Source organism: Taeniopygia guttata, chromosome 1, assembly GCF_048771995.1.
Source record: "Taeniopygia guttata chromosome 1, bTaeGut7.mat, whole genome shotgun sequence".
NCBI classification, from domain to species: Eukaryota; Metazoa; Chordata; class Aves; order Passeriformes; family Estrildidae; genus Taeniopygia; species Taeniopygia guttata.
This window is the reverse complement of record NC_133024.1, coordinates 88032952-88060674: the sequence shown is the minus strand read 5'-3', so window position 1 is coordinate 88060674 and position 27723 is coordinate 88032952. Positions and strand designations below refer to the sequence as shown.

The 27723-nt window shown below is 44.5% G+C and overlaps 1 protein-coding gene across 2 annotated transcripts; it reads right to left on the bottom strand.

Moving 5' to 3' along the window:
* Nucleotides 1-3582: 3582 nt before the first annotated feature.
* ECRG4 (ECRG4 augurin precursor) lies at nt 3583-23877 on the bottom strand. 2 transcript variants are annotated; one of them, XM_030279048.4, is made up of 5 exons: nt 23739-23877; nt 9343-9472; nt 8618-8665; nt 5963-6123; nt 3583-3964 (listed from the first exon to the last, which is right to left on the bottom strand). In XM_030279048.4, the coding sequence occupies exons 2-5, from the start codon at nt 9431-9433 to the stop codon at nt 3803-3805; spliced, it is 462 nt and encodes a 153-aa protein (XP_030134908.1). In that variant the 5' UTR covers nt 9434-9472; nt 23739-23877; the 3' UTR covers nt 3583-3802. The 2 variants fall into 2 exon arrangements, with proteins under 2 accessions (XP_030134908.1, XP_072789193.1); XM_072933092.1 differs by lacking the exon at nt 23739-23877 and having other exon boundaries at nt 9343-9622.
* Between the last annotated feature and the right edge of the window lie 3846 nt (nt 23878-27723).

Genomic DNA, 27723 nt, shown 5'->3' with positions numbered 1-27723 from the left:
GGGGATTTCAGGTGGCAGAAGGGAATGCCTGAATTGCAGTTCTTGACTCCATAGAGCTACCATGAAGAGCAGCAATAGTTCTGAAGCAAAACAGGGCTCTTTTCTATATGGCAGGAGGCTCCTGAATGCAATTCTGTATCAACAGGGAGGCTTTCCTAAAATAACAATTCATATTTCTTGCAAAAAAACCCTCATATTTTGATTCTCTGTTTCTCATCTCGGTCCTTCTCTTGCTTATTTCATAATAGCAGATCTGACAAGTCATTATCCATCTTGGTTTGTTGCCATGTACAGCCTGGGACAGGCACCAGCTTGTTTATTCTTGCAGTGTTTTCCCTAGATGCTGACATGCTCTTCAGCAAGAAGCAGGATCCTCTGAATACTCTGCTCCCTACCATGGCTGAAACAGCTGGAAGGTCCAAAGCACAAAGTCACAGGGAAGAGTGGCCTTAAGTGGTGTCAAAGCCACGCACAGCGATCTGGGCTCTGTCCACCCCACTGCAGAGAGAGCTGTTTTAAGCAAGGAAGGCTACACCTTCCACCTGGGAAACAGTCCTGGAATAGAAATGCTCAGTCCCCTATCCCAAACATGTTTGTGTCACAATTGGGAACTTAAAGGGAATGATGACCTGTCCTCCTCCAAAAACAACCAAAAATGAGCACAGCAATAGTACTTCCATTCTTTGGCAGAATGGTTTGCTGGCAGGTGTAACCAGCAAAGGAGGCAGAACTGCCCTGTGAGTCCGATGGATCTGCCTGGCTGATGTGGACAAACTCAGGGATGTTGCAGCATCAGACTTTGAAACATGAAGCACTGGAGCATGGCCAAGCTGTTCCTGCTCTGAAAGGAGCCACAATGAACAATTGCTGTTCTTCTGTCTTGCTGGAGAGGTTATGTATGTCAGTGCTGGAATGGCTGAGGGTGATGCTGATGGGAAGTGCTCTGTGCTGTCTGCACTGCAAAATGGAAATGCTGAGAGGAGGTGCACAGTTCTCTCTATGTTTTGGGACAGAAATAGTCAAAGGAAATTAAACTTTGACGTGCTCCATGCATATCTGATGAATTTTATTTTTTTTTCCCAGTAATCTTCCTCCTTTTGCCCAGGCCTGATTGCTCATCCTTTTTTGCTATCTATCATTGCAACTGATGCAAGGCAGGTGCACCCCTCTGCAGGAAGGGGGCTGCCCTCACCTCACAGAGCTATTGCCTTGTGGGGAGCGACCCCAGGCAGCAGCAAAGTGCCCTCACAGCCACTTTCTCTGCCTGCCCCAAAGGGAGAGTTGTAGACAATCAGATGAGTACTTGTGAGGGCTGAGGTAAGAGCAGTTCAATGAGTGAAGTAAAGAAGAAAACCCAAGTGATGCAAAGGCCACTCACCATCTCTCCCAAGCAAGCCTGGTGCTCGCACAGTCTCTGAGAAATGGCTTCCATAGAAGGCAAAACTCCCACCCTCTTCTTCATCTTCACAGGTTTTAGTGTTGAACATGTCATTACATCATTTGGAATTGTCCAGTTTGGGTCAACTCTCACCCACTCCTAGCCTTCCTGCTGGGAGACAGTGTGGAAACCAGGTTGTGCAGGCACTGTTCACAAAAAGCATAAACATTTGTGTTCTGCCTACACTGGTTTAGTCACAAATCTAAATCATGTTGTCATATGTGTTGTTATGCAGAAAGGTAACTGTCCCACTCCTTAACCCTGTAACACAATATAATGGAAAAGATTTTTTTTTCTCCTCTTAGAGAATTCAGAAGACAAAGACCATAGATTTGGTTGTGAGCATGCAAGGCACAGAAAGCTGTAAGACTGAGTCATCCTTCAGGAACGGACAGAATTTACAAAGGCCTAGGGAGGGATGGTCTTTATTTACAGCACTTTTTTTTATTCTTCCTTATTCAGCGGGTCTGAATTCCCAATTGTAAATTCTGGGAAATGATGGAAATTACCAGCATGGTTCAAACATTGCCAATTTCAGTGCACTTTTTGGATAATACACAAAATGAAAGTATTCTTCTAGGAATAGGTGTTTTCCAACTGTTCAGAAGAGTCTGTGCTTGCCTCAGAATGTGATTATTCCATATTTGGAATAAAGGTTCTTCTACCAAGGAAATGCACCAGTTTAAACTAGTTAAACTGGCAAGGATTCTGGAAACACACTAGTTTAAACCGGTTAAATTGGCTTAAGGACTCTGCTGAGATTAAGCCTAGGAAGGGCTGAGGGCTTGGAGCATATTAGGCCAGAGTGGATCTGTGTGTGCAGAGAAGTGACCAACATGTTCAGTTTGTCTCCACCAGCAAAGAGCTGTCTCCTGGGAAGTGTTCCTGCAGGGAGCTGTGTAGTGTTGTCTGCATCTCACAGACATCAGTCCACCACACAACAAGGGCTTTAAGCAAAAGATTAGGAAATACACTCAGAGTTAAGAAAGTAGTGAAGCATAAAGAATGGTGTTGCCATTATCCATGCTTTGGAAATTTCTTGTAAGCTTTAGATGAGAGAGAGCTAAAGCATCTTTGCTGTCTTCTACAGTTGGTAGAACACATTTAATCTTTCTTTGTTCTGATTCTTCAGTTCCAGAAGTCAGAGAAGGCAACCTTCCTCACCTGCCCCTTCCCAGTCCTCTACATTTGTCAAGTGCGAGCAGTGCTTTCCTCTGCCCAGCTTCTCCTGAAGCCCCCGACAGCTGAACAATCCCTGACATCTCCCTCCCAGGCTGATGTTGCTGTGATACAGAAATTGGTTGTGTTTAGGGATTCTTAACATACATGGTGCAATCAACAATTCCCCTTCAATCCACTGTGTTTCACTAACAGATGCCTGGTCTCTGTTATATTTTGATGCTCAGCCTAATGTGCATGTTTCAGTCTGAACTGGGGTAGAGGGAATTTTGCAGTCTGAAATTATGATGTCGAGGGATTGCGTTGGATGCTGTCTGACACTAACTTAATTTTAAATAGCTTACTTTGTTGTTTTATTCCCTAGTTTGAGCTAGGCTGAAAGCTTGACGCTAAGTGGAATGGACACAAAGGGGAGTATTCAGCAGAGATAACCTTTGGGTTATCGTGCCTGGGAGGGGTTGGGGCCGCTCAGGCTGGATGCTCTGCGCCTCAGCAATTACTGCTGAAGTCAAGTTCCTGCCTTGAGCCTTTTCCCTGGAGGATCCTTTCACAGGTTTTGTAGGTAGGCAAGCTTGTCTGCACTGAATTTAGCTTTTGTGAATATCTGTGTCCTTGACCCAACAGGAGCTGCAGAAGTGCCAAGTCAGGCTTGGAGGGCTGCATGCTGTAGGTATGGAAACGGCAGAGGAGGCAACAAAGCAGCACTTCAATTACCAGGAAACCTTTGTTTTCTTTTCTCCCAAGAATAATTGGATTTATTTGTTAATATATATGTGAGTGGGAAGGCACATCTTAAATGTACTAGCTAATGTTATGTATTCTGTATGCCAAAGTAGATGATGTAATGCAATTTTGCAATTGATTGTAGGATAGCAAGAGGAAAAAGCCCTTTAAAAAGGAATCTGTATTAATACAGTTGGAATTAAACTTGCTGTTATGAAGTCTACTAAATAATGACAACCTGATTATCAAAAAAGCTTTATTTCTATAACACTTTATATATATAGTGTACTACTAAGTAATGATAGTTTAAAAATGTCATGTTGCTTTCATCAAAGTCTGGCAGTTCCTTTACTCTTGCTGTTTGACATGAATAGAAGAAAAAGCGGGGTCGTTCTGACTGAGGGAGGGCTCAGCCTCACCCAGTGCAGCCCTACAGGCCCAGGTACAGCAGGAGAAATGGCATTAGTAATCGTCATAGTTGACGCCTGCCCCGTGCCTGAAGGTGTGTGGGTTTCGTGGGCCAATTGGAGAATCCTCATCGTAGTGGTGCTGGTAGTACCCACCGTAGTATTCATTACGGGCACGCCCCAGGTTTGTCCAGTAGGAGAGGTCATCTTCAAATTTCTGCCAGAAAAAAACAGAGCATTTGCTTTCCAGCCTGAAACTACAGTGATGAGATGAAACAGAAGTGGTGCAAGAGCCTCTTTCAGAAATTCAGATCCTTTGCACATTTGTCATAAATATAATCTTTTGATCTAAGGTGTTTTGTGACTTGTACCTATGGGATTATCAGGATCCTGTGTTCAGGAATTGTCCTGCCCAGCCCCACCCTGGACACAGCCTCACACCCCCTGCCCACTGCAAAGTGCTTAAACTGAGAGTGCCTTCATCTGAAATGTGCTCTAAACACCTTTAAAATTTTGATTATCTTGTCAATGGTGGACAGTAAAATTATGTCAATATTTACTCTCCTTTGCCTTGTGCCTTTAGTTGCAATGTCCCTGACTAGGGGCAAAAGCCTTTTGCTTTCTCTCTCTCCCACCTTGCACAGGTAAAAACAGAGGTATAATGCAGCCTTCCAGCTATGGAAATGCAGTAAGCACTTCAGTTCTGCTCACAACAGCAGAGGAAAAATAGTGTGCAAGGATATCAAATACTTGCCAAGTCAAAGGCTTTCCATCTGAATGACTCTTTGGAAATATTTTTGGCTGAGATTTGGGGGGAAAAAAAGTTTTGCAAATACACAGTGGTTAAGTATGGACCAAGTCCTTTGCTGGAACAAACAGTTATTTCATTGTTAAGACTGTCTTAATACTCAAGGAAATCTACTAAGTGGATTCATTGTATCCCGCAACAGGCCTCATTTTGGTTTTTGAAATGTATACAGGAGTTCAGAGGAGAATTCACTTTATCTGCATGGTTTGTCCTTGTTCCTTTTGGTATTTTCCCCCAGTCTTCAGCTTCTGGTGTATAAAATCGCTTTTCCTATTTTTCCTATTTCTATTAGTGAAGGGGGATATAGCTACGCTGTTGAGAAGTGACTTTTATCCACATAATATCCAGGAGAATTTAGAAGAAACTAACCTTCATTATTTCAGCTCAAGCAAAGGATTATTTTTCTAATTGTTGCAGCTTTGAAAATGAGTGCATTCATCTTCCAAGCAATCCACATAGCATGAAGCTTTAAAATGTACTCCAGCTTCCCTGTGCCAATGCAATCTCATTAAACATATTCATACAGCTGTCAGAAGCCAAGAATTCAACATCTATAACTATTTTTACCTCTTATTAAAAGCAGAAATTATTCTACATGTGGGACTCCTACCAAACACACTTTTTTTGCCTTATTCCAGCATCTATTTAGAAGAGCTTTCTGCGGGATTTGATTCCACTCCAGGGTTTTTACAAATAAAGTGTTTTTAAAAAATGTGTCCTCCTCATTTGAAGGGAGGCTAACTGAATATTATCCAAAGGTTTTCCTTTCACACATAGAGTGGAGGCACAGCTGCCAGTGATGGTCAGGAGCTGCCCACGCTGTGGAGGCACAAGTGTGCATTGGGTGCATAATGTCAGTGCTATTTCACTGGGGAGTGGCAGTCACAGCCAGCTTGGTGTGGACTTCTCAGCATGTTTAAAAGCTGATCAGGTTGAGGCTGACAGGAAATTAATTTCCTGAAATACAATTGATTGCTTTGAGTCTGGCCACCAATTCCGCAAAGCAAGCTTTGTTCATATGTCCAGTTACAATTTATTAAGCTTGAGTTTGACAGTAGGCAGGAATGCCATACAAGACCTTAATGTAATTTTTTCTACTAATAAAATAATGCAAGGATCTCTAACATGTAACAGAGGTTATATTTCTGTATGACATTTGCCACTTTAAAGAAGAAATCTGGGCAGGGACACCTTCTACTAGAGCAGGTTGCTTAACGTCCCATCAAACCTGGCCCTCAACACTTCTCTGGGCAACTTGTTCTAGTGCCTCACCACCCTCACAGTAAAGAATTTACTCCTAGGATCTAATCTAAATCTCTTTTTTCATTTAAACCCAATCCTCTTTGTTCTAGCCCTGTCTATTCTCCCTCCTTTTTTTCATAAGGCCTCTCCATTTCTTACACTGACCTGCTCATCGAAGCCCAGGTACAGGAACTGCTGGTACCACTGCTGCACGTCGGGCTGGCTTCTGTCCCACAGCTGGCGCCGCTGGCGTCTCAGGCTGCTCAGGAACTCCTTGGCTGCCGTTTCTTTCACTGACACCTCAGGCTTCACAGCAGCAGCAGAGGCTGAAATTAATCCCCCCCACAAAAGGCATGCCAGGAAATTTTTGGTCAGTCTGAAGTGTACTGCTTGCAGCAAGTAAGAAAATGATTCTCACATCATGCCATTACCTTTGTGCTTGTCAGTGCAATGCCTGTAGCAGAGTAACAATAATAAACCCAAGAATCACCGATGTAATAGGATTTCTTTACTACCCTCATTCTCCTGGATTCTTGTAAAGCATTTCTGAGCTTAAGGACAGCACCTACCTGAGAAATTTAAATAAAAGCACCCAAACTCAGTGAGCTTTACACTATGTACACTATGCATTTTTATATGTATTATATAAGCTATGTGTTTGTGCTTTCAGGAGAGGAGACTGACCCTAAGTGCTACAGTTGCAGAAATTGGGTTGAAAAAGAGAGGTGAGTTAAAATTACTAAGGAAGCTGGAGAAACACTGCTAACATATTAGAGTGAAGGGAGAAACATTTAAAAAGATAGATTTTTGAGTCTGATATGCAAAAAAGTAGCATTTAGATGAGTACTACTCAATGCCCTGTATGCCTGAAAATAAAAGTCCATTGGGCTTTCAATATCAACCTACGTGAGGGATGCATGGAAATGCCCTCAACCTGCCAGACCCAGATGTGCCATCTGGCTTGTTCCATGCCTAAGAGCAGTGTGCTGTGGCTGCTAGAGGAATTGATGCACCTCCCAAAGACATGGATGAGAGGACTAAGCAAGATAAGAAGAAATGGCCTCAAGTTGTGCCACAGAAGTTTTAGATTGGATGTTAGGAAAAAGTCCTTCACTTGAAGAGTGGTCAAGCTTTGGAACAAACTGCCTAGGGAAATGGTGGGAATTGCCATCCCTGGAAGAGTTCAAAAAACACATGGTTTTTCAGGGACGTGGTTTAGTGGTGAGCGTGGCTCTGCTGGGTAAATGGTTGGACTTAAGCTTAGAGATCTTTAGATCTTTTCTGATCTAACAGTTCTGTGATTCTGTGGCTGGCCAGCCCCTGGCCACACATGGATATGATAGAACATGGTATTGATCTGGCGGTGAAACAGGAAGTAGCTGTGGGGTGGAAATTGGGGTAGGAGTAGGAGAAGTCTTGGCTTCAGATGGTTCATTTCAATGAGGGAGAAATCAGGAACACGGGTGTGCATGGGATTTTTGGAGGATGTGAGGGAAGAGACTGGGGTAGACAGGAAAGTCAAGTGGAGATGTGAAGAAAACCACTGAAGCTGGAGCGGGGCAGACTCACAGAGGAAGACAAAGGACTACAGTAAAAAAGATTCTGAAGTTAAAAGTGATAGATGAGTTGTTGCAGTAAGAGGGAAACAGTTCTGCAATGATGAGCTGGAAACTGATAACTCACCATGAGCTTGAACTGGGTGTTATTGCTGGGAGCTAAGCAAATGTCCCATGAATGAGCCCTCACACAAGGGCACTGCCAGCAAGGGAAGCAGTACTTTGCACTTGGCCTGCTTGCTTTAGAAACCAACCAGAAAAGGGGGGCAAGGCTGGAATTAAAGAGGCTGCATATTCCTTCCATGATCAATTTTGCAGTTCTTCCTGATCTAAACCATGTTGTCTGCATGCCCCAAGAGCCCTCCCCAGGCAGTCCCTCTCCCCAGGGGACCTGAACAAACAAGTGGCCACTGCTGTGGTGCAGGGGGGTCACTCCTAACTTCACACAAGTGCTGCAGAATGCTAACATAAGGAACCCACACAGAAGGAAAACAGAGGTGGGTGGGATATACACAGAGGGGTGTGGAGTGATGCCAGAAAAAAACCCCAGTACAAAATTAGAAAGCCTGGCAGGAAGTGGAAGTCCCCTCTGTGGAGGTACAAATTCTTTGCTTCAGCCATAGAGCAGACTGAGGGGAGGTGGCCAAAACTTCTGGGATGTTTCATCTGCTGTGGTGCATCTTGTTCCCAGCTGGATCATTTCCACCATCTTCCCTCAACCAGCAAGCCAATCCATGCTTCTGACTGCTGGGCCTTTGGCCATCATCTCTCCTGTAAGAGAGCAGTCTTCCAAAAAGGAAGCACATGTGGGGCCAAGAAGACAAAAAGAACAAGTCAAGGCGTCATAGGCAAGCCAGGTTTGCACATATTCTTCCCTGTGCCTGAGCCAGCAATATTTCCATGCATTCCTTGGACAACTTTGTGACTTCCCCAAATAGATAAATGCCACGTCTGCCATGCATCCATGGGAAAAGGTCTGTGCTGTGCTCTGTGCAGAGCAAAAAGCAGGCGTGCTGCCTGAGGCTGGGAATCCTGGATTTCAGAGGGAGCTGTGGTAAGCAGAGCCTCCAGCCCAACATCCCAAACAGGCACACAGGCAGAGACTCTGCCTGAGCAGGAGGTTTTGTAGCCTGTGCTTGTAGCCTCCTGCTCCATCTGCTCTCCTGGAGCTGGAGGTACAGGGACAGCTCATTGACAGCCTCGACTGACAGCAACTGACTCCAAGGAAAAACAAGGGAAAGCACTTTGCTGTCTCTTTACTTACCTTCTCGTTTCTGGAGCATCAGTTTAAGCTTATTTACCCTTGAAACATCTAGACAAAAATAAAACACATACATTTACTGAGAAGGAAATAACAAAAACAACAGAAAATTATTTCTCAAAAACTGCTAGAAGTAATTTTTGTCATAACTCCAGTTCAAGAGGCAAAGCAGACAAGTTTCTCCCAGAAGAAACTTACTCTCTTTGCTCCCCTTTCCACACTTGAGTGCAATATACACTGCAGGGAAGCTTCTCACCCTCCAGCATCTTTTCTCCAGCTCACTTGGCAAGGGAAACCCTATAATGGCCTTCTTCACTAAGTAAATTATTATATTTTTTCATCAGAAAACTGCAGCTGGTGCCAGTACCAGCACCCAGAGCAGCATGATGACGCTGAAAGCCCCTAGTCACTGGGTGAGAGCTGTGCTAACTATCAGACTGCTCCAAAATTGTGCCTGGCATCCTGCCCCAAAGCACATCGAAGCAGTCATCCTGCTGATCCCCAGACCGGGGGCGCAACGGGAGACCTGCAGGCGCTCGGCTGTTCCGAAACGCTCCCGTCACTGGCGAACAAGCACCTTTTATAAAGATGGCTAACTCGCACAGGCTCGGAGCGACCGAAGGCTCTCGCCACGCGGGATGCCAAGGGAAGGTTTGTCCAGCTCCCCGGGCCGTGCCGGGTTAGGCTTTCCCCGCGTCCCGCATTCATCCCGCACGCCGCTCACTCACCGGGGGCCGCGCAGAGCAGCGGCAAGAGGAGGAAGAGGAGGAGGAGGAGGGAGGCCCCGGGCAGGGCCCCGCGGGGACACGGCGGCGGCATCGCGGCAGGAGCGGCGAGGAGAGGAGAGAGGAGTCCCACCTGTGCGGGAGGAGACGGAGAGGACGGAGGTGGAGGGCGGGCCGGGGGAGCGGAGCGGAGCGGAGCGGAGGAAGGCGCGTCCCGCCGGGCGGGAGGGGCAGCAGCGCTGCCCGGGGGTGCCGCGGGGCTCCGCATTCCCGGGGCAGGACCCGGCACCCTCCCGTCTGCCCGCCACTTCCCAGCCGCGCTGCTTCATTGGAGTTGAACGCAATCGATCCGGGGAGACTGGTAAAGACCTTTCAGCGCTTTGTGCAGGCTTTTCTGACAGGAGAGCTTAACAAAAATTGAAAATGGCTGTAGCGTTTCATTTCGCATTGCTCTCGATATAAATCCAGTTGTCAGAGCCTTGTAATAGTGCATGGAAATTGAGAGATTGTCCTGATGGAAAAACTAAACAGAATCAACCAAAGGTGACTTAGTTCGGGATTTTCTCTGCCTCGCTTCCTCCCACTGCCCACACCCACAGAAAATCACAATGCATTTTAGCTGATTAGCTTTAAAAAATAATTTGGAAATTTGGAATTTTTTTTTCTACATATGGACAGTTTTAGTTTATTGTAAGAACTCAGGGACCAAAAGCCAAACTCACAAAGAGCCCTTGCTCAGTAGTTCCATAACTCCAATGGTGCCCAATTTACTCTTACCTTTTCCTAATTTGGACTTAACCCTTCCCTTGGTGAATTAATCTTCTATCAGTTCCTTCCCCTGCAGATGCCAGAAACACCCCAGATGAATTCCTAATGAATTCCTTACCCATGCTAAGACACAAACCCCTCTCTCTCTTCCCTTGCAGCAGAGACCCACAGCACTCAGGAGACCATAATGAGCATCTCACCTCCTGCTGAACCTGTGCCAGCAGAGAGCAAGGGAGAGCCAGGCTCCCTCTGTAAACTACTTGTGAGAAATCTGGCAGGTGTTGGGGCCTTGGCTCCATGATAGAAGCATCAGTTCCAGATGAGTTGCAGATGAATACACACACACACACAGTGTAAATACTCTATATATTGCAGTTGTGTATAAATATGTACATTGAATATGCATGTGTATATGTATGCGTAGCTATGAGTGCGTGGTGGGGAAGCTGTGCAGTGGCAGCTCCCTGTGAGGTGTGGAACAGATAGGCACAGCAGATCTTGGGGGTGGGACCAGACCCCATGGCTGGCTTCATCACTCCCTGTGAAATGCAGAAGAATCACCAGAGTGGGTTGGTCCCTCAGAAGTGTCCCAACCCCAACCTGAATGCTGCTTCAAGAAATCGCTCCTGTTTGCCCCACACATCTTTCCTCTTCTGAAAATAAACGCTTGAATCTGCACTCAAAGCTTTTCCCCTACTGTCCTTCATCCCCCAGCTCCTCTGAGCTAAAGCTCAAGCATCTCTGCTCATCATTTTTGCGAGGACTTGTTTCAAGAACATGAAGTGATAGGACAAAGGATAAGGACTTCAAACTGAAAGAAGTTTAGTTTAGATATTAGGCAGGAATTCTTTACAGTGAGGGTGGTGAGACCCTGGAACAGCTTGCCCAAGAAGTTCTGGATGCCCCATCCCTAGAAGTGTTCAAGGCCCAGCTGGATGGAGCTGTCTGAACAACCTGGTCTTTGGGGAAGTGTCCTTGCTTATGGTGAGGAGGGTTTGGAATGAGATAATCTTTAATGTTGCTCCCAACCCAAACCATTCTATGATTCTATTATCCCAGTTCAAGTGGCAGTGTCAAAGTCAAACAACACCTCCCCCCCAGGTGCCTCTTGCTCTCTGCAGGAGCCACATCTTCCCACAGAGAGAGAGAGCGGGAGGGAGCAGCACCTTCCTGATCCCTGTCATGGAAGCACTTCCATAGGAGGCTGGGTCCCAGCTCAACTCCCATGCAAATGTGAACCAGAACTTGTTTTTCTTTTCTGCCACAGTTTTTGTGTGTTTTTTCCCCATAGCCCCATGCTTCAAGTGTCAGCAGACAGCACCGTGTGTTGGAGCAAATCTCCTGATTTGCTGTTGATTCTCCTGAATCAATGCTCTCTTTCATCAGGTTAACGCTGACAGCCTGTTTGCTAAAACCACCAGAGCTTCTGGGATAGCTATTTGCAGAACATAGTCAGAAGGGACAGAAGTGAAGAGCACATACGCAACAGTACATGGAAAAGCTGTGATGGAGTTAATTTATAAAACCAGGGCAATAATTCTTGAATATTCATGGTTTACTGCTATACTGGTAATGGCAAAGGGTGTTTTGTTCAGCTGGTTGGTTTGTAACAAGCTTTGCGTGTGAGCTGGGGCTCTGCAGAACTTCAGGTGCTTTGAGCTCTGAGTCAAGGAAATACAAAGCACAGAACTCTTCTGGATACTAGATACAGCATGGTGACTCAAGATAAAATGCAATCTTGTGAAACCCAGAGAAAGGATTGACTCAAGTACAAGGTTATTGTAGAAATTCATTGCTCTAGTGATGGAAGAAGTGATTGACGGAAGACTATAACCCCCAGGTTTAAAGTGAGTGCTGCGTCTTCAAGAAGAGGTCACTTTCTCAGTTCAGGGGACAGAGGTTTTGGCATAAAGTAAAAAAAGCATAACAGCACTTCTTTTCAAAGATGACTGATGTTTTCCCAGTAGCAATCTCTATTTCTTTTCAGGGTGTTATAAGGACTTAAGGCAATGTTGCCCAATAATTGTAGTAAGAAATATTTTTTTCTGCTGCCCTTGCAACTACTGCATTTTTGTTCCAAATATTTACCCCTGAGTGAATATCCAAGTTTATTGACATGTCTGCAGTACCCCTTTCTGTTATTTACCATGAAAAACCACAGTAGCTGTGGTTTACACAGCTGGAATACTGCAACGTTTTCCTGGGATCTCTCCATCAGCAGTGACACTGCTCTCTTTAAAACCTCCCTTTCTTCAGCATCACCAGGATCACCAGCCCTTGTTCTTGGAGGTGACTTTAACCTGCCAGACATCTTCTGGGAACTTAATACAGCAGGAAAGAGGCAGTCCAGGAGGTTCTTAGAGCATGTGGATGACAACTTTTTGTCACAGCTGAGCTTTGACAAAGCACAGCTTTGTCACAATGAGCTCACCAGGGGAGGGACTGTGTTAGATATTTTATTTTCAAATAGAGATGGGCTGGTGGGAGATGTGGTGGTTGGAATTCTTGATGCTTGGTGAAATCAGGAGGAATATCAATAAGACTCTTACACTGAACTTCCAGAGGGCAGACTTTGGCCTATTTAGGAGACTTATTCAGAGAGTTGCTTGGGAAGCAGCCCTTAAAAAAAAAGGAGTTCAGGAAAGGTGGGTGTGCTTTAAAACAGAGATCTTAAGGGCACAGGAACAGATTGTCCCTGTGTGCCGAAAGATGAGTTGACAAGGCAAACATCCATCCATTGTCCATTGGATAGGCAATGAGGTTTTGAAGGAACTTAGAAATGAAAAGAGGATGTATCATCTTTGGAAGGAGGGTCAGGTGTCTCAGGAAATATTTAAGAGGGTTGCTAGGGCATGTAGGAAAAAAATTAGAGAGGCCAAATCTTTGTTGGAACTTCATTTGGCAACTTTTGTAGAGGATAATAAATTTTTTTTTACAAATATATTAATGGCAAAAGGAAGAGCAAGACCAACCTCAGCTCTCTACTGGATGAGAGGGAACTTAGTAACTGCAGATGAGGAGAAGGTGGAAGTGCTTAACACCTTCTTTGCCTGAGTTTTTAGTGGAAAGACGGCTTGTCCTCAGGCCAGCCCTCCTCCTGGGCTGGCAGATGGTGTCAGGGAGAAGAATGGTCCCCCTGTTATCCAGGAGGAGGCAGTCAGAGACCTGCTGAGCCACTTGGATGTTCATAAATCCATGGGACCAGATGGGATCCATCTCAGGGTGATGAGGGAGATGGCAGATGAGCTTGTGAAGCCGCTCTCCATCATTTACCAGCAGTCCTGGCTCACTGGCAAGGTTCCAGATGACTGGAAGCTGGCCAATGCACAGCGCATTCACAAAAAGGGTGGGAAGGAGGATCCTGTTAATTATAGGCCAGTTAGCCTGACCTCAGTACCCGGTAAGGTTATGGAACGGTTTATACTGAGTGTCATCACGGAGGATGACACATTACAGGATGGCCACAGTATCAGACCCAGCCATCATAGGTTTAGGAGGGGTAGGTCATGTTTGACCAACCTGATCTCCTTTTATGACCAGGTGACCTGCCTGGGGTATGCAGGAAATGCTGTTGATGTTGTGTACCTGGACTTCAGCAAGGCCTTTGACACTGCCTCCCACAGCACACTCCTGGAAAAGCTGCAGCCCACAGCTTGCACAGGAGCACTCCTTTCTGGGTTAGGAACTGACTGGATGGCCGGGCCCAGAGAGTGCTGGTGAACAGTGCTGCATCCAGCTGGGCCCAGTCACCAGTGGTGTCCCTCAGGGGTCTGTGCTGGGACCAGTCCTGTTCAATATCTTTATTGACAACATGCACGAGGGATGGAGTCTTTCATTGTAAATGTGCAGATGACACTAAGCTGGGATCATGTGTTGATCTCTTGGAAGGTAGGAGGGCTCTGCAGAGAGACCTGGAATGGTTGGATGGATGGGCACAGTCCAATAGGATGAAGTTTAATAAGTCCAAGTACCGAGTCCTGCATTTTGGCCACAATAACCCCCTGCAACATTATTGGCTGGGGACGGTGTGGCTGAACAGCGCTGAGGTGGAAAAGGACCTGGGGGTCCTGGTGTACAGCCGGCTGAACGCGAGCCAGCAGTGTGCCCTGGTGCCCAAGAAGGCCAAGGGCATCCTGGCCTGTGTCAGGAATGGTGTGGCCAGCAGGAGCAGGGAGCTCATTCTGCTCCTCTACTCAGCACTGGTGAGGCCTCACCTTGAGTGCTGTGTCCAGTTCTGGCCCCTCAGTTTGGGAAGGACCCTGAGACATCTGAGCACATCCAGAGGAGGCACCGAGGCTGGTGAGGGGCTTGGAACACAAACCCTGTGAGGAACGGCTGAGGGAGCTGGGGGTGTTTAGCCTGGAGAAAAGGAGACTCAGGGGTGACCTTATCACTCTCTACAACTCCCTGAAAGGTGGCTGTAGTCAGGTGGGGTCTTTCTCCAGGCAGCAACTGACAGAACCAGAGGACACAGCCTTAAGCTGCACCAAGGGAAATAGAGGTTGGATATTAGGAAAAAGTGTTTTATGAAAAGAGTGATAAAGTACTGGAGTTGTCTGCCCAGGAAGGTGGTGGAGTCACCATCCCTGAATGTGTTCAAAGAAAGACTGGATATGGCACTCGGTGCCATGGTTTAGTTGAGGTGTTAGGGCGTGGGTTGGACTCGATGATCTTGAAGGTCTCTTCCAACTGTGTGATTCTGTGTATGGAGGTGTTTAAGGCTTGTTTTAGGCCTTGTTTTAGGGCTTGATTTGCCTCCATTGGCACACCAGTGCTGGAAGCTCTCTGCTGGCATGGCTGGGCTGCATTCTCAAGGGCATTAGGTAAGAGAGTGACATCATTTGGTTAAATGTCTTCCATCACTACTGGTGACAGTAGTATGTCCTTGATGTTGAAATTTCATTGAAAGATGTTAATTAATGCTGTCATCAAGGCTGTTCCCCAGACAGCTCTGGAATGAGGAGCAGTGAGCAGGGCCCCTTTCACACACGGTGTAAACTCCATCAAGCCCCTCAGCGTAACAAAGACCATGAATTGGAGGGAAGCCTTCAGCAGGATAGCAGGATAGAGCTGGTGGGTTCATTACTTTCCCAGCAAGGGGTTAGACTGAGGACTATGGTCTTGCAAGCCTGAGGCAAAAATTTGGGAGCAATCCAGTGGAAACCACTCTGAACCTGACTTCAAGGATATACAGGCAGGAGCAAGGCAAGGAGCTCACTGAAGAAATTCTGGTAGCTTTTTTGGGGGGGGGAGGTTGGGGGCTAGGGGCAGAATCTCTGGCTCAAAACATCCTGAAGTTTAAAGTGTTTTACTATTATTACTATAATTAATATTCTACATTTTGCCTAAAATTTTGTACAAAGAGATCTCTGAATAGGACAGACACCTCTGCTTTTGCCTCTCATCACAGTAGCTGTTGAGAGAACTGTGGTTTGTCCATTAAAATGTAAGAGATAGTATCAGTAATGGCTATTCAAGGACATTCAGTAATTCCAAGCACAACAAAAAGCACAATAAAAAGATTGATCTTGGTTTCTTTCCCTCTTTCTTTATTAGGATTCATGATTTTAAGTGTTTCAACACAGTAATGTTCTTAAATACAGTGTAGATTAAATGCTCATATAATCACAAAACTCCCAAAGTTGGATTTCCAAGAAAACCCCCCCATCAAATATAATGAGACTTAGAATAAAATAATGAGGCTCAATGTCATCATAACTTGATAGGCAGATAAGTTGGAAATTGGCCAGGGAGTGCAGAAGATGACACTTAATCTTTTATAAATAAGCACTGTGTACATTTTAACAATCCACTAAAATGATCCATTTGATCAAGAACGTGGCAGCACTGAACAGTGTTCCTAGCACCCAGAAAAATTATTACTTTCTGCTAATAAGGTTTCCGTAAATCTCCCAGCCATATTGTCCAGGTTGCTTGCCTTAGGGTAGAGGCACTTGGCACTCCAAATAATTTTCTGCAGCCTGTTCCAAGAAAACTGCAGGAGCCGTTTTCCTTCCAAACAGAAGGAAGAATATTTAAATCATCAGTCAGTTCTTTCCAAAATATTTTGAGTTTCATATTATTTGTTCCGCTGCCCCAGAGATGTCCTGACAGTGACAGGACCAGCCCCAAGACCCAGAGCAAACACCTTTTCTTTAGAAAAAATTTATTTGTTGTCAGCTGTGAGTCTCATCATCCTTGGCATGTGGTTTGGGACACATTTCAGCCATTGCACCTCAACTCATTGCACTATTTCTTTGGTCCATTTTAAATATTAGAGCTCATATTTTCCATAGGAAATTACTTAAAATAAAGTTGTTGGGAGTTTTTTGCTCCTGCTTGTCTACTGCTGATATTTTTCTCAGCTTCTGCCTGAGCCTGCAAGATAAGAAATGGTGTCTGTTGGTCTGTCCATCCTCCTCCCTTCACTAACTGACAGTACTTTGCTGCCCTCACTACAAAATTTACCTTACTGCTCTGGTGATAAACACATGAGAAGCAGATTAGTTCAGCAACATTATCAGATCATGGCTGCTTCCTTTCTACAGAGGGAAAAAAGATTCTCTCTCTAAGAAATCCTTCTCCTTTTTCTCTTCCACTGCCTCCAGCATACTTTTAGGATAAACCTGGAAGCATATAGAAAGACTGTATGTCAGATTTAACAGGAAGGGAGATGGAGAGGGACTGTAGTACCTTAATACCTGTTTTCCTGACATGGCCTGATTTCATTCAAATCATTCTTTCCTTTACTGCTGTCATCTGGGATACTTAGTTTTTATGCTTCTTATTCCTGAGCAAAAAGCAAATGAACTTGTGTTCATTGCCTTATTTTATTATTCACATCCAGAACGTACACACACTCGTAAAAAAACCTGAACAAACAAACAAACAAACAAAACAAAAAAAAAAATCCAGACCCACCCAACAAAAAAGCTGCACCTACTCAAAGCTTAGAAAATGCAAAATCTCAAAAATCTTAAATCTTAACAGTGACAATGGTTAAAATGTGGGCATGTTCCAGAGTGTATTTCAGCCTGTGCAGGGAAGTTTCCTAGCAGAACAGGTTTGCCTTTGGAGGAGCAAAGAGCCTGAGACAGTGACAGGTGAATCTGTAATAGGTCTAGCCAAGGTTTCCTTCCCTGTGCCTCAGTCCCCATGGTGCCAGGAGCCCACAGCGATGCTGGGCAGCCCTGTGCCCTCCACTGCCACCTCACCAGCACAGCCATCAGCCTCAGAGACCTGCAGTGACATGGCATGTGCCTACTGAGTGAGCACGTGCTGTAAAAATACCTGGGTTTTATTTGAAATAGAAGAAAGTGTGTGCAATTTCATGGCAAAGGAAAAGGGGGACATCCCAGAGAGCTGCTGCTACCCTTGGCTCAGTTTGAAGCCCACGTTTCAAAGCAGAGGAGCTGGAACATTGCCTGGAGTGTGCCAGGCATTTTCAGCATAAACAAAACCACCTGCTTTTCCCTGCCTGCCTTCCCAGGCAGGTAGGAATCACACGGGCTGCAGCTTCCAGCAGCACTGCCAGCCTGCCTGAGGCAGGCCTGCAGGATGCAAAACGTCTGCCCAAAGAATTGAAATACAAAATATGGCAGAGTCACCCCCAGCAGAGGGTAGGTGACTGTTCTCTCTTCGGGTCAAAAATGAGCCCTTGGGAGCCTTAGGAACATGCAGTGCATCACAGCTTGGAGCATGATTCTCAGGTTATTAGAGCAGAAGCCTCACGTGTCTTCCTGGCTTTATCACACATGACCTTACACCCCTCTTGATCTGCTCTGTAGCCGTTCTTGCTGGCTCTGCTTTATATCTGTGCTTCCAGTTCCACCAATGCCCTACCTGCAAATAAACCCATGCTTCTGCTCATCTGATGTTGGATTACCTCTCTGATTTACAGTTCAGTTTGTTTCTAGGAGAATGCACTCTGCAGTCTCTCTGTGCTGCTGCTGAGTAAGAGATAGTGACACCTTTAATCTTCCCTCGTGAAGCCCCACTGCATCCAGCTGTCCCTGGATGCCAGTGACTTCAAAGGGTGGGTGGCCGCAAGCTGTGGAAATTTGAGGGGAGTTTTTTTGCCCGTTTTGATCACTTAGGCACCTGCCCGGCAAGTATTCATGCACACATGCATTTTTCATCACAAGAGCCCTGAGGAATCCCATTTATCTCAGAAAGATTAAATCCCACTCTATGCCTGGATCTCACAAAACACTGCTGTACAGAAACAGGGCTCAGCTGGAAAGGTGGGCATTTCATCCCCATCTCTTTGCTCTCCTGAGCCTGTGTTTGGTGAGCAACAGAAAGGAAGGCTGCTGGTCTCTGATCCCAAATCACAGCATGGGGCCTGACCCAGCTCACGTTAGCTCTCCTTGTGCTAGTAGGACTGCACAACTCCTGAACCCATGCTGGCTCTCCATCAACCAAGCAGAAGAACCTGCCTGCACTTGTCAATGTAGACAGGCCTCTGGAGTCCCTGCTCGCTCCTTGAGGCACTGGCATAATTTCTCTTTTGCCCTGGAAATCCTGCCACAGAGGATAGCACAGAGGAGATAAGATGCTGCCCTCTTAACATGCATGTTGTTTCCCTTCCATCAAAAATGTCCTGGCAGGCAATACAGCCATGGTTTTGGTTAGATCACTCTGTTTCTGGGCCACACCAGATACCAACTTTAATCAGAAATTTAATCAGCCCCAGAGAGAGGAATTCTGAGGATGTAATTCTTCATGTAGAATGAGCAATTCAATCACTTACTTTACCAAAACCAGCACAAAATTCTTTTGTTTCCTCCTCTTTCAAAGTCTGCCATTATAAAACTTTGTGTCTGACTCCTTTTTTATTTTAAAGAGGACCACAGTGATTTTTGCTTTGAAGAACATAGTCCTGGTTTAACACATTTTCACATCCTTCATGGCAGATCTGAAGTACTCTTTCTGAGTGAAGGACAGTGACTGCCTTTTTATTAGGTAATGTTACCACCTAATGGCTACAATTCAAAGATGCTTTTACCTGGCAATTATTTGTTAAAATTTGCTGCAGATGTAGTACACATTCCTGAATGGTGTTTGGAATTGGGGAGGACCTGAGCTTGCTAATGCCCTGATGCCCTGATGCCACCAATCTCTTTCTCTCACATTTGAGTCCAGGTTAGGGTTTAGCCATACAGCAGTGAGTAAACAGACAAACCTTTGAGAATTATTTTACCTTACAAAAATGGCACTGGCACAGTAATGACTCTATGATAGGTTGGGGAATGCCACACAGTGGTATTAGATTGTTTAGTTTTACTAACTTATAACTGGAACAGAAACATCTTCTTAAAGATGTCAGTTAAACTTGTAATTTTTATGTTGATTAATGTAGATGTAGGGACAGCGATATAACTTTGATGGTGGTAATCAAATAGAATCATTTAGGCTGGAAAAGACCTCCAAGGTCAACAAGTCTGACCACTGACCAATCACCACGTGATCAACTAAACAGTGGCATGCAGTGCCACATCCAGCTGTTTCTTGAACACTTCCAGGGATGGTGACTCCACATCTCCATAGGGAGTTCATTCCAATGTTGTTACCCTTTCTGTGAAGAAGTTCTTTCTGAATTTCAGTTGTTAACCAGACATGGTAAGATCACTGTATCAATAGAAACATTTAGTAGGGAAAGACCTTTAAGACCATGGAGTCCAACAACAAACCTTCCACTGCTGAGTCCACCACTAAACCATGTCTCTAAGTGCCAAATCCATGCATCTTTTAAAATACTCCAGGGACCGTGACTCCAATGCTTTGCTGGACAGCAGGGAGGAGATAGGAGCAAATAGAAAAGTTTCTGCTGTTTGGGTTTTTTTCAATTAAGAGAAGATGATAGATCAGTCATACTTTGAAGAACACCATACCCGTCATGGGAGCACAATTTTCAGAGACTGGGCCTGACCAGCAGCTGAGCAAAATTTAAGAAGTAGGAAAAGAAAAGTTGTGGTTCTGCTAATTTAAATACAATAGTTGTCCTTGGGTTTAGTAAAGCCAATCCTTTACCCTTGATAACTTAATATGAAATTTTTGTCACAGGGTTTGAGTTGGCCATGGCATGAGAAATTATTTTACACTTTAAAAAAAAGCACCAAAAATAAGCACCAAAAAAGCACCAAAAAATACAAAATTACAAAGCCACTAAATATGACCATGGAAAAGCTTTTCCATAATACTAATCTTACGTGACTTACTAATTTTATTTTGTACTTAAAACAATCCATACTGAGATATTTGAAGAGGAAGGAGAGAAATATACAAAAGAGATGAGAAATACATACCAGAAAGAAGAGATAAATACACAGTGGAGAGAGGACTTTTTATCTGATAAGAAGGAACATATGCTGTAAGGTATGGATTTTAGTAAAGAAGCCAAATCTCCACTGCTGTCACCATTCCTATAGAATTCCCATCAAACCTACAGTCTCAATATATGAACCAATCAATCAGTGTCCCTAGCCATGGAGAGATCCCACTGCCCAAGGCATAGATTGATTTACCTGCGAGTGCACAGGCAACTCCAGGCAAGACTAAAAAAAGAAACAGATTAAAACAAAGGCTGAAAAAAATACCTTCACTTTGGTTTCATAATGAACAAATTCCAACTCTTATTATTTCATCTGAGCTGTCTCTCTCCTATTCATCTCCAGTCTCCTCTTAAACATCATATATTTTCATTTCAAAATAAGCTCTCATTACATAGGACTAAACTCTTATATGTAAACAAACAATATAAACTAGGAACATTAATCAAAGATTTAAACACATTTTCTGCATAGCAAATATGTTGGAAAATGCATCTTCCTATTCCCTTCCCCTACTATACAGGCAGCTTCAGGAACAAATTATCCCAAATGATCTGTGACTGAGTTTATGACAAGAAAAACTACACTTACGAAACATATGTATTTTTTTTACTGATATTTGAATTCTGTGCATGGACAATGCATGTACAGGTAGTGGAGCAGTCTCCCTTCTGAAGCGCTTTTAACCTAATTGGATGTGTAATGGGCTCAGAGTCTAAGGGGAAACATCAGATGGATGTTAACAATACTGGAACAACTTCTAAAGAATTATCTTGGACTATGTGGATCTTTCTTAATCAATAAGTTTTCTTCTCCTTGTCTAAAGACAGTTTCTGTCACAGGTACTCTTAAACCTGAAATATGACTTTATACAGTCATGTCAGAAGACCTGAATTATGCATGTGATCAGCTCAGAGTGATGTCATCTAGCCTTAAAATCAATGCATCTCTCTTGGATGTGAAAGGAAGGAGGAGACAGGTGGTAGTGTAGAGTTTGTACATTCACAAGTCACCTATAAAATGATTTCTCCAAATTTATACAAAAATGACAGCTGAAGCCAACTTTCCTCCAACCTAACCAATATTGTTTTCCCATCAATTGCTCAGCAGTGGCTTCAGGCAATACCTGAAAAAGGTTGGTGGCTGATGACAGCACTACAAGGAGCAGAGAGGCTGCAAGTAAGAGACAGAGGAGGCAAAGGGCACTGGTGTAACATTAGAAAGGCCAACGGGCAAGAGTGATTTTACAAGGCCTTGACAAATTCCAGTTACTCCCTAAGTAAAAGACTTGTGCTCGTGCCTCCTGCCTAGAATGAAAACTCATCCTCCTGCTGCAGATGAAATCTGTGTGGTGAGTGGTAAGAATATTCTCTGTAAGCACAGACTTCACAAAGCAAAGGAACACAAATCTGCATTTTCCCATACCTACACTGAGACCAAACCATTGGAGTTAATGGCTGCCACAGGGAAGGACTGACATAAGGGCTTATCCTTCCTATAACTGATGCACACTCTGTTAACTGTTCAATTCCAAAGGTTTCAGCTTCTTTTCTCAGTAACCACACTTGGCAATCAATATTTTCAGAGGCCACTGACACAGCCTTGAAGGCAGCCCATCTGTCTGTCATTGGAAATCTTCTTATCTCTATATATCCACATTAGTATTCACAGGGAATGAAGCCATATTTAAAAAATACATTGAGTATGCGGCCTCTAAAAATGCCGTTGTGGATTTTGTGTCAGTGTATTGGAACACCCAAATAAACATTCATGTGAGAATCCCCAGAAAACAGCAGACATCACACAGTGTCTTATAGACAGTGCTTATTTATATCATTGTCTTCCCTATAGTAAATAAAGCCAAACACAACATGCAAACATTTCTGTATTTCAGCATGTGCTAAATAAGTGATTTTACCTATTGTTTTTTAATGACAGATGTTCCCCTTTGAATTTTCATGCTCTAGCACAGATCATTCTACAGTCACCTTCAAACTCTACGGGTGTCCATGAATGTATGTGAATAAACTGCAATAGCAAAATATGCAGAACCTCTGCATGCAAATTTTTTTTTAAAACATTATCTGTCTATCACTGTTCTCTGCACTTGTTAAGGGATGGTGTTCTTCCACCCTACCTAAACTTCCCTAAACAAGACAGACTCTTAAAAAAATCCAAAATAAGACTTATTAATGAGAACTGCCTTCTTTATTAGGCACTTGTTTGAGGGCAAGAATATATCTTGGCTAAACCCAAGACCTTAGGAAGTCTTAGCAACAGTTCAGTTCAAAGAGTTTAGAAGCAACCCGTGCCTGATTTAACCACATGCCTCCAAACAGCATACTCAGAGCAGGCTGCCTTGCCCCAGGTCCTCTTGCCCAGCCTGTAGCACAGCATTTTCCTGCAGGATTGTGGTGAGCTGTCACTTCTGACCATTTTAATCAGTCAAGCTGTAGGGATGCTGTGGCTGGGTTGGGATGCATATGCCCTTGGAACACTGCAGTTACAACTGCATCACTGAGTTTTTAATGTCTTCTGCAAACCTGGCTCAACTCTTCAGGATATCTGGACTATGAGTAAAGTCCAGCCTGAGGAGGTGGGGCAAACATATTAACAAACACATTAACTGGTGATCAGATTTGAAGATTAAATTACACTCTGGCTGCTGCCTTCAGCTTGCTTTCAGGAATCACAGTGAAGCTGAGCCACTCAATTATCAACCTTGCTTTTGTTGCAAACACTCTCCCTTTATTCTCCAAACATGGCATTCTTAATTGTACCTATAAATTACTTCTTCAGTCCTCTTGTGTAGCAGCATAAAAATCAAGTTTTAACATGGAATGTGACAAATCTACAGACGTACACAAACCATAAGACATCTGTGTTACAAACTGCACATTTCATCAAAGAAGTGATTTTTTTAAGTTGTTTCTCATTGCTCAGCTGCAACAAAGAAAGTAATAACAAACAAACATCAGATTTCCCAGACACTCTGCTAATATCCCCTCTATGTCCACTCACTTCTAATACTTTCAGTCATTTGTTCTGCTGCAGAGCAGACATTCACACCCCGGTATGTACACACACAGGCATGCACAGACAGACAAAGAGCATCCTTCCAGCAAGGAAAATGCCCTGGATGAGGCTACAGATCACTGAAGGCTAAAACATTTCTTTATGACACCATCAGGTGTTGTCAGGGACAGAGTAAGATGCCACAATAATTTTTTTCTAAAGAACACTGACATGTTTTTGACATTCCTCCCTGTCTTCCAGCAGACAAATATTTTATCAGTTTACCTTGAATCCGATACGCTTTCTGTCGCCTTCCCAGGATGGGAATGCCTGGCCAGAAGAAAGGACCTTTCCTGCCACAGAAAAAGTTTCTCTTTATTCCAGCATGCTTTGCCTCCTGCAAGCAGGGCAAGAAGCGACCAAGGCTGAGAGCGCGGGAGCCACGGGACTGGTGGGGATGCTGGGCATGAAAGGCACGTTTATCCTGCCTCTCCCAAATCCCAGCCCCTTGGCTGTAGGCGTCCACCCAGCACTCCTTGGACCAAGTGTGGAGAATCACATTTCTCCTTGATCAGGCCAGCTGCCTGGAGGAGGATGATTGCAAACAGATGTACCCATGTTCTCATGTGAAAGGAATTTCAGCTTTTGTGTCAGCTGTACTGTACTATGAGCAGCTCCAGGGAGCATTTTAGAGCTCTTTAATTCCTTGCAGGTGCTGGGAACCTGTATGTGTTGGTACAGCAGAGCTGAGACACAGGAGGGACAGCACACCTGGGGTCAGCAGGAGGGCTGGAGGCCAAAGGCATGACCAGCAGGCTCCCCTGGAGCCTGGAAACAAGGCTGGGGTTCATAAAGTTCCATTTTCCTGGTAAACATCCATTGTGCTCAAAACCTCACAAGGCTATAGCAGCAAAACTGTTTTACCACAAGTGCAGTGGTTTCAACTTCTTGTTATGGATGATCCAGGAGGAATAAACAAGATGGACATAAATAATATCAAATTAATTTATCTGAATATGTAGCTAATGAGGAATAGACAATGAGTGTGGAATCTGTATATTAAAAACTCTTTTTTTTTTTAGTGGGAAATCCCAGTAATGTTGCAAATGGCCTAAGGGATGCAATGAATTTAAAAAAACACTTGATGAAGTTACAGCTGTATTTTGGAGGCACATTACATATTTTTAGTGCCAGAATGGCTAAGATGCCTATCCAGACATTCAGTGGAAATGGATATACCATTTGGATCATACTTCAGGATGTCTGGCCACATCAGGGTGAATATTCCTGCTCATGGGACATACCTGGACATTCAGTGGCAAAGCAGCTGTAAGTAATCCATGAGGGCCCAGACACTGCACATGGGGCTTGCCTCCAGGCAGCCAGCCACATGTCCACCTTCATGTAGGAGTACTGGGAGGATTGGCTTTACTTACTGCCACCACTTGGAAATAACATGATCATGAAGACTTCAAAAGCACCACCACTGGGGTTTGCTGTTGACTCAGTAAAACCCCGTCCACTTGGCACAGATTTTTAAACCTAAAGGAACAGCACCTAGAAGCCACCAAAAGCCTTTTTTTAAATTTGCTGTCTCCCCAGAAAACACCAGTGCTTACTCGAGAGATTTCTTCTTATTTTCTAAATTTAGCTTCAGGTCTGATCTGTGTGAAGCTCCAATGTGGTGAATGCTTTTTTTAACAGCAAAGGTTGGTTAAGCAAACTCTGCCCTGCTTTTCCCCACATTGCTCTGTCTGCCCACACGGCCCTTCACAGAGTTGTGCAGTGGTCCAGATCACGGAAGCAGCTTTGGCAGCAAATACCCCAAGATAAAAGAGAGAAACAGCCTTCCCATCATTTCACTTGATCTCCTGATTCACCCTCCTACTGACTGAATGAGACACAGCACAGGGGACAGGAAAACACCATGCAATGTTGAGAGCCAAGTCAGATGAGACTGAGACACGCTGGATGTCTCACCACCAAGAAGAGCCTCTCTTCTCTCTTCATCTCTTCCAGGGGGTACTATCACCACCTATACCACCTTGACTTGACAACATCATGGCTCCACCTGCACAGTTTAACTCACTAAGTCACATGAAGAAAAATCTGGCAGAAGAATCCAGCAAAAACTAACCCAGCAGTAATGGAGGATTCACCCCTGCTTTAACTGCGCAGTGGCAGCAGCAAGACATTTTGTGATAAGGACTGTACTAACGCATAGGGAGGTGTGCTTGCTGTAGGTATTCCTTAAGATGCTCTCACATTTCAGCCTGTTTTCCTGGAAAATGAAGAAGCCTCTGCAGAGATACCTGCTCAAAAGCCCCCCAGATGACAAGACACTGCACTTTTTTGTCCTGTAAGGGCTTTAAAATCCCTGTCCCTCCATCTGGCCCAAAGGTCTTGGCTTGTGTGGGTCATTTCCCTGAAGTAGGCGAAGGGCTGCCAATCAGAGTGATCTGGAAGAGAAATCCAGTCCTTGGGACAATTTTGGGCTGGGAGGTAGAGAGACAAATCTGTCACAAGTATTATTTTTACAAGAGCAAAAAGGGACTCCAGTGGCTCGATTGCTTTTTATCACCTTGCTGACTCCAACTTTTGCAGCAAGAAGAGAGTGCATGTCCTCGCTTGTCCCCAGGCACTCATCTTCACGCAGGTTTCTGTCTGCATACACCTTGCTGGCTATTTAGAGACTGAAATGTGTGCCAAAAAAGTGGCCTTCATGGATGTTTGGCAGTATGCAAGGGACACAAGCCTGCATTGCCCCACGGAGGGGGTTTCATGTGATTCCCTCTACTGCACACATGCAGCTCGTAGCACCCTCATTGTCCAGGTGCCACAGAGCAGGGGCTGCTGAGGGCACCCAGCCCTTTGCCACAGGCCTTCATGGAAGGGTAGCTGATGTTACACTTGTGGCTGAAGTCTGCTCATGGGGGAGCTTTGCTGCTCCCTCTTCCTGGCTGTCACAGTCCATGACCATCCATGATGATCCATGACTGTCCTCCAGCCAGAAGGGCCCGACGATGCCCCAGTGTGCCACTGCCAAGGGTGAAGTGAGATTGCAGCTACACCAGAAAGGCACCTCAATGAAGCTCTGATGAGCAAGAACAATCCTGCCAAATGGCTTAATCCAGGTTCCTTCTGCAGGCTGTTTCCCAGCCTGAACATTCAGCACATGGATGTTACAGCAAATCACCTATCAGACAGAAGTCTAATTCCCTGTCTGTCTGGTAAAACACTCATAGGTAGCAACTCTGGGACAAACCTTCCATAACACAGGAACTGAAATTTAAGCTGAAATTTCAGCTAAGCAAAAACTGCATAAAAGGATTTCTGATGTTCACATTCACCTTTCTTATAGCCTGTGACTCTAAGACTGCATTTTTTGCAGTCAAAACTTTCCTGCATAAAACCAGTGTCCAGAAGAACAGCTCTGAAGCAATACCCCAATTCAGAAGTATAAATCTTTAGAACTAGTTGCTCAGATAATGTTTTTGAAAAACTTAAAAATAAGGATTAAGAAAACAGGCATGAGACAAATCAAGTAAGACTGGGTGAGAAAATTGCCTCGGTACATAGCCTTGTGTTATTAAACCAGTAACTGGAGCAGAAAGCTCCTTCTAGACAGATGCAAAAGGCAAAAAAAAAAAGGGGGTGTTGACGAGTCATTAGTCTGAATTACTGGAAAGTGGGCAGCAAACTGACAGGTAGCTTCCAGCAAATTTCTGTGTAAAGATTTAGTAGAACTTTCCCAACCAAAGATTTGAGACTTTCAGGACTTTCACTCCTGATCACTAAGAAAGGCTTAGACATTACCCTAGGGAGGCTTCAAAATTTAGATATCTGATAACACAAATGTGATGGGGAAATGTCAGCAGAATGTGGCTACTTTTAGCACTGTGGGAGATGGACAGAAGGGAATTCTGTTAATTAAGATATTTTATTTCAGATAGCTTGATCCATATTATTTAAATGGTACGTCAGCCTAAATCAGAAAGAAAGACAGTGTCCTTTTTTATATTTGTCATTTTGTTTCATGTTGTCTGTAATTGCTGTAAACAGATCCTGCAGTTACTGAGCTATATAGTAACTAAATAATCTATCTTGGAGAAATTCTTCCTGTTCTCCTGCTGACTCTGCCTCTTTTGGCCACCCCCTGCACCTCCCCACATTCCAGTTATGGCTCTGTTTGTATTCCTGTATTTTTCACAGTACCAGTAGCTCAGACTGGAACATATTTGCACCTCTCTCCCTTATGTTAATGGTCCTT